We start from the raw sequence: 8,782 nt of genomic DNA, 5'->3' as shown, positions 1-8,782 counted from the left end.
GTGCCACAGTGGAATTCAACCCATCAGAGGTTGAAAAAATTGGGGACTGGTTAGTGGAGAGGTGAAGTTGGAATATGAGGTCTCCTCCATAGAAGCCCAGCTATCTCTTCCTCCAGTTTCATCAATCTGGTTCAGTAAGCAGTTCCAACCCTAGCACAGAGGCAAGGATGGTCATGACTTCAGCAAACACACAAGAAAGAGAACAGGGCAGTTCTTCCAGTGCAGTTGCATTGCTCACATAGTGTCATGGCGACGGCGGTGCAGGGAAAGGTGGTCAGAACGAGAAAAACTACGGTTACAGTCTGTGCACCGGAAGGGCTTGATACCTGTGTGCTTGCGGAAATGGCGGGTGAGCTCATCTGAGCGAGCAAATTTCCAGGAGCAGCCATCCCAGGTACATTTATAAGGTTTCTCTCCTAAAAAGGGAACATGACAAAACAAAGGGAGTCAAAAAGAGCAGTTTGGATACTGAAAAGTTTACTGAGTACATAATCTTTTCAAGAGATTTTGGTCTAAAGGTGATGGAATTACTTTGCATCCATGATCCTAATCACCTTTCCAGAAGTCTCAAAGATAATCTAAGTGCCCACCCAAACTGTTAGAACCCAAGAACCCAGACCTGCATTAGGGAAGATGCCACAGTGGCCCCAGGATTCCAAGGCCTACCATGGGACTCTGCCAACACCTGTCCGAACCTGAGACCCAGGACCCATGCCCAGAGAGATGCCAAATATGCCAGAATCCTTGAAACCTGTGAAACTCAGCCAGTCCATGCCCAGATGGCTGGGGAAAAAAATATATAAGCCAGGGGAGGTGCCAAAGAGCCCCAGCCCATGCAACCTGCCAGGAGACTCCACCAGCATCCAACCAGACCAGTAAGATTTCTTGTACCAGTGAGGGCTGAGGAAGAACATGCAGAGGAAGCCCTATCTACAGCAGCTGGGTCCCAAAGCAAATAATGGAAAGAATGAAAAACCCAACAAATGGACACATGTGTCCTCAGGGAAATAATACAACACAGATAGAGAACAATTTTCCAGAATAAAACTTCATAGACATGGAAGATAAGTACTTCCTATCAGATACATAGTTTACAATTGCCATGCTAAAGAAATTCAAAGAAATGAAAGAAAGTCAAGAAGGCTCAGAAAATCAAATGAAAGTTCTTACAAATAAAATCAATGAACCGAAGATAAAAAATTAAGCTCTCAACAACATAACAATGGTGTTTCAAGATATAAAAAGAGAAATACAGATGAAAAATTGAGGAGAAAGTTATGGAAGAATAGATCAATTGGAATAATGAGTCAATGTACTTTAAGATATGAAAGTACAAATAATCTGTGAAAAAAAGGAAGAGAGAAAATTAAGAAATATTTTGGAATTATCTGACTCCATGAGGAAAGGCAAGATAAGAATAATGGGAATACCAGAGTGGGGATACAGAGAGAAAGGAACAGAAAATGTGTTTAAAGAAATCATCAAGAAAACTTTCCAAACCTAAAGAAGTGAATAAATATACAAATCCAGGAAGATAAAAGGACCCCACAGCACCTAAACAAAGTAAGAGCTACAACAAGAAAGAGTAGTGAAATTTCCACAAGTTAAAGACAAAGAAAGCATATTGAAGCTGGAAAGGGGGAAGGAGCAGATAACCTAACAAAACTTATTAATGGAGATAATATATACATCTCTGAAGAAACACTATAGGCAAGGAGAGAATGGAATGATGTGTTCCAAATACTAAAAGAAAAACTCTACCAGTCAAGGATTCTCTAACCTGAAAGGATCTTCTTCTTATATCTGGGAGAAAAAAAGCCCTTTCAGACAGAGAGATACTCAAGGAGTTTGTAAAAAATGGGCAACCACTCAACAAGATATTGAAAGGACCTTATACATCTAGACTAAAGAGAGGAAAATACACAAAGAATTGAATAAGGAAATAGCTTGAATCACAAAAATTAACAAAATGGCTGTAACAGACTTTTGCATATACATAATCATTCTGTAAATTGATTGAACTAATTAAAAGACCCAGAGTATCTAGTTGGATCAGGAAATAAAATTCAACTTTTTGCTGTCTCCAGCAGATACACCTAAACTCCAGAAACAAACAGGCTTAATGTAAAGGGCTGGAGAACAATCCTACAAATGAGTGGGACCCAAACGAAGGCAGAGATAGCCATACTAATATCAGACAAAGTAGATTTCCAATTAAAATTTTTAACAAAAGATGGGGTACTTTTTAACAAAAGTATATATATCATTATATATACTATATAATGATAGAGGAATGATACATCAGGAAGACACAACACTAATCAAAATATAATCACTAAATGAAGGAGTATCAAAATACATTGAGCAACTACTATCAATGTTGAAAGCAGATATTGGAAAAAACATAGTTGTGTAGGAGGCGTCAACATCCCACTCTCAACCAGTGGACAGATCAATTAGAAAATAAACAAGGAAAAAATAACCTTAAACAAAAAAATAAAATGCATGAATATAATAGACATATATGTCTATATTATTATAATTTCATTATAATAATATATTAATATGTGATAATATAACATAATATATAATATACTAATTTTATATATTATATAAAATTATATTATGTATTATTACAGTTATATTATTATATAAAATTATATAATATATTAATATATTATTTTTATACAAAATTATACCACAAATTAATATAATATTACAAATAATATTTTAGGATATACTATAATTTTATATATTATAATTTCATATCTATATTATTATAACTTTATAATAAACATATACAGAGCACTACACACCCCAAAAGCAGAATACAAATTTTTCTTAAGGAATTTTGGGATGTTCTCCAGAATAGGCCAAATTCTGGGACACAAAACAAATAACAATAAATTCACAAAGATTGAAACCCTACCTAGCATGTTCTTTGATTATAAAGGAATCAAATTATGTAATCAACTATCAAAAGAAAGCAAGGAAATTCTACAAAGTGAGCAACACACTAATGAAGGACCACTGAATTAATGAAAAAATATCAAAGAGGAAAAAAAATACCTTCAGACAAATGATACTGAAGACACAATTTTCCAAAATGCATGGGATGCAGCAAAAGTGGTACTAAAAAGAAAGTATATATAACAATAGAAATTCATATTAAAAAACAAGAGCTCAAATAAATATATTTATCTCTCCACTTGAGAAATTTGATAAAGAAGAAGAAACAAATCCAAAGCCAGTAGAACAGAAACAATAAAAATGAAAGCAGAAATGAATAAAATATATATTTAAAGGACAGTAAAAAATATTACTGGAATCCAAAAGCTGCTTCATTGGAAAAATAAATGAAATAGACAAACTCTAGCAAGGCTCACTTAGGGAGAAATTTCAAATAAATAAGATCAAATTCAGACAAGGAGACATTACAACAGATCTGCAGAAATTTAGAGGATAATTAGAAATTACAATGAATATTAATGTGCTAACAGATTCAATAACCAACAAGACAAAGAAAATAAAGTAGAATTATATAATCAACTGAGATCAAATATAGAAGAAATATTAACAGAATTACAAAAAAACACTAATAACCAAAACTCTCCTGCCCTAAAGGGGGAAGAATGGAGGCATTACACTCCCAGACTTCAAACAATACTACAAATCCATTATAAAAAAACATCATATTGGAACAAAAACAGACACACATCAATGTAATCAAATAAAGCCCAGAAATAAAATCACACATATATGGTCGACTAATCTATGACAAAGAAGAAAAGAACATACAGTAGAACAAGGAACAAGGAAAGCCTCTTCAATAAATGGTGTTGGAAAAACTGGATTGCAACATGCAAAAAAAATAAAAAAAGAAACTAGACTACTATCTCACACCATATACAAAAATCAACTCAGTATGAATTAAAGACTGGTGTGTAAGACCTGACACAATAAAACATAAAAAAGAAAACAGGCAAAAGAATGAAATATCACTCAGTTTCCCAGAAAGACAAATTCATGCCATTTGTGGCAACATGGATGATGCTGGAACGATTATGCTAGCCAAAATTAGTCAGAAGGAAAAAGATAAATATCCCTCCCTTATATGTGGAATATAGAGAAACCAAATGAAAGGTCAAGAAAAAGTAAAAACTAGAAAGCTGACAATATAACTGAGGCATATAGCAAAGGAGGCGAGGAGACAAAACAAGGGTGGGATAAACACAAAGCAATATGGTGATGGTTCATGGGTGATATCATGGTGGAAGAACTATGGGGACTACAATGATGCAAGAAAAAATTTTAATAAATAAAATAATTAATTAAAAAAGGAATAGAAATCATGAACAAACAAATCTTAAGCATGGAAATGGAAACAATAATCAAAACTCTCCGCCAAACCAAAAGTCCAGTACCAGATTGCTTCATAAGTAAGTTCTAACAAACTTGCAAAGATGAAATGATACTTACCTGGCTAAAATTCTTCCAAATTTTGGAAAAGAAGGGACACTTACATATATATATATATATATATATATATATATATATACATACATACATATACATATACATATACATATATATACACACACATATATATAAATATATATATAAAGATTTATTTTATTTATTTATGCATACAAGTGCTCAAGAGCTGGGGTATAGGCCAGAGGTGCAGGGGAGTTGGTGAGAGGATTCACCAGAGACAGAGTGGGGAACAGAACAGGTAGATCTAATGAAATACACTGCTGAGGAGAGCAGCAGGTGAAACCGGAGAGGTCTACTGTGCCATGTGGATCAGCTCCCTGGCCAGGGTTCGAACTCACACTGCAGTTGCTGCTGATAGCTTCATAGTGCTGAGACTTAACCCCTTGCACCACCAGGGAGGCCCCCGAATATATTTTTGAGGCCAACATTACTGTGATACTAAAACCAAACAAAGAAAACACAGAAAAAAAGAACACTATACATCAATTTTCCTAGTTAACATAGACACAAATTTCCACAAAATTTTTTAGCAAGTTGATTTGAACAATGCATTAAAAATATGTGCTGTGGGGTCTATACCTGAGAAAAGAAAGAAAACTTTGTAAAAAATGAAAAATGATGTAAAATATAAGGAAAGAAAGAAGGAAGGCAGGAAAGAGAGAGAGAAAGAGAGAGAAGGAGGGAGGGAGGGAGGGAGGGAGGGAGGGAGGGAGGGAGGGAGAGAGAGAAAGAGAGAAAGAAAGAGAGAGAAAGAGAGAAAGAAAGAGAGAAAGACAAAAAGAGAGAAAAGAAAGAGAGAGAGAGAGAGAGAAAGAAAGAAAGAAAGAAAGAAACAAAGAAACAAACAAAGAAAGAAAGAAACAAAGAAAGAAACAAAGAAACAAAGAAAGACACAATTGAAAAAGATAACTCGGGGCAGACCGCGGGCACAGGAAAGCACAGGAAAGTGCACTTCCGACTCACCATTTTAGAATAGGGACCTTCCCCTCATCAAAAACTGCTTGAAACTGGCATCAGGCTCACCCCAGAGCCAGAGATGAGCTGGGAAGCCCCCCACACCAAGCCCCTTCTGGCCAGCACTCAGAGCCCAGAGGAGGAGTGGCAGCCACAGCCAGGTCAGACAGTGGGTGCAGGAAAGCTCAGGAAAGCTCGCTTCTGACTCGCCATTTTAGAATAGGGACCTTTGCCTCATCAAAAACTGCTTGAAACTGGTAGAGAGCTGACCCTGCAGCTAGAGGTGAGCTGAAGGTCCCCACAAGCCAGGTCCCGCCTGGAAGGGAATTGGAGCCTAGAGGGGGATCCAGCAATTTGGAGCCTAGCAAGCAATCTACCCACCCCACCTCCAGAGCAGTCTGCAGGACTTCAAGACACACCTATGGAATTAAACAAATACAGAAGGAGGAGATATTCTGTGAGAGCGACCATTAACATATTCATAGTACCACTGCCCTACTGGACTTCTGGCATAACAATATTTGACTCAATTGGACCACCAGTTTCCGACATCCCAGAAAGAGCACACCAAAAAGATGCTCGCCAGTACCAGCGACACAGTGTCCTAATGCATAGGACAAATTAGAAAACAAGCAGCAGAGAGAAGAAAAACTACAAGCAACCAAGCTAGTCCTCAGGGAGAAGACACATCGCAAAATAAAAATCACCCACCAGATTGCAACAACAGTGACGTGGAAGAATTTCTGAGCCTTCCAGACAGAGAATTTTAAAAATCCGTGATTAAAAAACTGACAGAAGACATAAGGAAAACAACAATAAGGGAAAAATAATCAATGATCAGAACAATGAAACTGAGTCTCTAAATAGGGAAATGAAAGAAATGCAGGCGATCAAAGCATTAATGTAAGAGGTAAAGAACTCTGGGAAAAGCAGTGATAGCAGAATAGATGAAATGGAAGAACAAATAAGTACCCTCGAAGACACACAAATAAAAAGAAACAAAAAAGAAAAGGAAAGAGAAGTATGAAGGAAAAAGACCAAAGAAAAACTTCCGAAACTTTCTGACTCCATGACGAAAGGAAATATAAGAGTTACAGGAATCTCGAAGGAGAGGAGAGAGACATAGGAACAGAGAAACTAGTCAAGGAAATAATTGAGGAGAACTTCCCAAACATGAAGAAAGAGCTGAAAATAGACATATAAGAAGCAAGAACACCAAATTTCCATGATGAAAGGAAAAATACAGCAAGATACATAATAATAATGCTCCCAAGACAAGGAAAAAATAATGAAGACGGCAAGAGGGAGATAACTAACAACATACAAAGGAAAACTAATAAGGCTGACATCACACTTCTCCAAAGAAACACTACGGAGAAGGAGAGAGTGGAGAGACAGAGTCAACAGACACCATGACAACAAATGTCAACCAGAATACTCTATCCCACAAAGCTTTCCTTCCTCTATGAAGAAAGAATAAGGAAATTCCCAGATGACTAAACCCCCACTCCAAAAGATACTACAAGAAGTCCTAAAGCAAGAACAAACAGAGGGGTGAATAAGAAAACAAAGACCAAAAAAAAAATTACTAAAAAAATAAATAAAACCAGAGAAAAGTCATACAAAATCACAAATACAGATGCTCACATATCAATATTAACTCTAAGTGTAAATGAACTAAACTCCTCAATAAAAAGACACAGAGTCACAGGCTGGATTAAGAAACAAAACCCAACCTTTGCTGTCTCCAGGAAACTCACTTAACTACAAAAGATAAAGATAGACTGAAAGTAAAAGGATGGAAAATAACCCTACAAGCAAATTGACCAAAAAAGAAGGCAGGAACAGCTATGCTTATATCACATAAAACTGATTTCAAACTCAAAAAGGTAAAAAGAAACCCCGTCACTACATAATGATCAAGGGGACAATACTTCAAGAAGAAATAACACTCATTAACATATACTCACCAAATGAGGAGCACCGAAATATATCAGACAACTATTACAATCTCTGAAAACAGACATCAGAGAAAACACATATGTAGTAGGAGACTTCAACACACTGCTATCAAAAATGGGTAGATCAATAAGACAAAAGTTATATAAAGACACTAAAGCTCTAAATAAGGATCTAGAGCTCATGGGCTTAACAGACATCTATAGAACACTAAACCCAAAAAAATCTGAGCACACATTTTTCTCAAGCACACACGGATCATTCTCCAGGATCAATCAAATACTGAGACAGAAGACAAACATAAACAGATACAACAAGATTGAAATCATACCAACCATCTTCTCTGACCATGAAGGCATCAAACTAGAAATGAACCATAAAAAGAAGGCAAGAAACTTTCCTACATGTTGGAGATTAAAAGCTACCCTACTGAAAGACCACGGGACTGATGAGGAGATCAAAGAAGAAATTTAAAAATTCTTTGGTTTGAATGACAAAGATACCAATTTCCTAAATGTATGAGATGCAGCAAAAGCAGTAATAAGAGGAAAATATATAGCAATAGAGGCTCACATCAAGAAACGAGAAAGAACTCAAAGAAACAACATAATCTCAAAGCTCAAAGATATAGAAAAATAACAAAAAAAGAAAAACCCAAAACCAGTAGAAGAAAAGAAATAATAAAAACCAAAGCAGAAATAAATGCAATCGAAACTAAAAAAACAATCCAAAAGATCAATGAAACCAAGAGCTGGTTCTTCGAAAAAATCAATAAAATAGACAAACCCCTAGCCAGGCTCACAAAGGAAAAAAGGGAGAAAGCACAAATAAACAGGATCACAAATGAAAGAGGAGAAATCACAACAGACACAGCAGAAATCAAAAGAATAATCAGAAACTACTAAGAACAGTTATATGGAAATAAGTTCAACAATCTAGAGGAGATGGACAAGTTCCTACAACTCTACAATCACCCAAAGCTAGATAAAGAAGAAATAGAACACTAAACAGACCAATTACAAGCAGTGAAATTGAAATTTTAATCAAAAACCTTCCCAAAAACAAAAGCCCAGGATCAGATGGATTTACTAATGAATTCTACCAAACATTCAGAAATGAATTAGTGCCTATCCTTCACAAACTCTTTCAAAAACTTGAAAAGGAAGGGATAATACCAAATATGTTCTATGAAGCCAACATTACACTAATACCAAAAGCAAATAAGGACAACACAAAAAAAGAAAACTACAGGCCAATCTCTCTAATGAACACGGATGCAAAAATCCTCAATAAAATTTTTGCTATCACTATGCAACAATGTATCCATAAGATAATTCACCATGACCAAATAGGATTTATTCCAGGGACACAA

The 8,782-nt window shown here is 35.7% G+C and overlaps 1 protein-coding gene across 1 annotated transcript in view; it reads right to left on the bottom strand.

Annotated features, from left to right (window-relative positions):
• Positions 1-234: 234 nt before the first annotated feature.
• Positions 235-8,782, bottom strand: part of KLF8 (KLF transcription factor 8) — a gene marked incomplete at its 3' end in the record, with an annotated part of 92,373 nt that continues 83,825 nt past the window's right edge. Inside the window, exon 5 of the mRNA XM_084259236.1 lies at positions 235-416. Coding sequence (XP_084115362.1) covers positions 235-416 — 182 coding nt within the window. The remainder of the gene's footprint in view (positions 417-8,782) is intronic.

Source organism: Talpa europaea (assembly GCF_964194135.1).
Source record: "Talpa europaea genome assembly, chromosome: X".
NCBI classification, from domain to species: domain Eukaryota; kingdom Metazoa; phylum Chordata; class Mammalia; order Eulipotyphla; family Talpidae; genus Talpa; species Talpa europaea.
The sequence above is the reverse complement of the archived record's forward strand: the minus strand, read 5'-3'. Positions and strand labels throughout refer to the sequence as shown.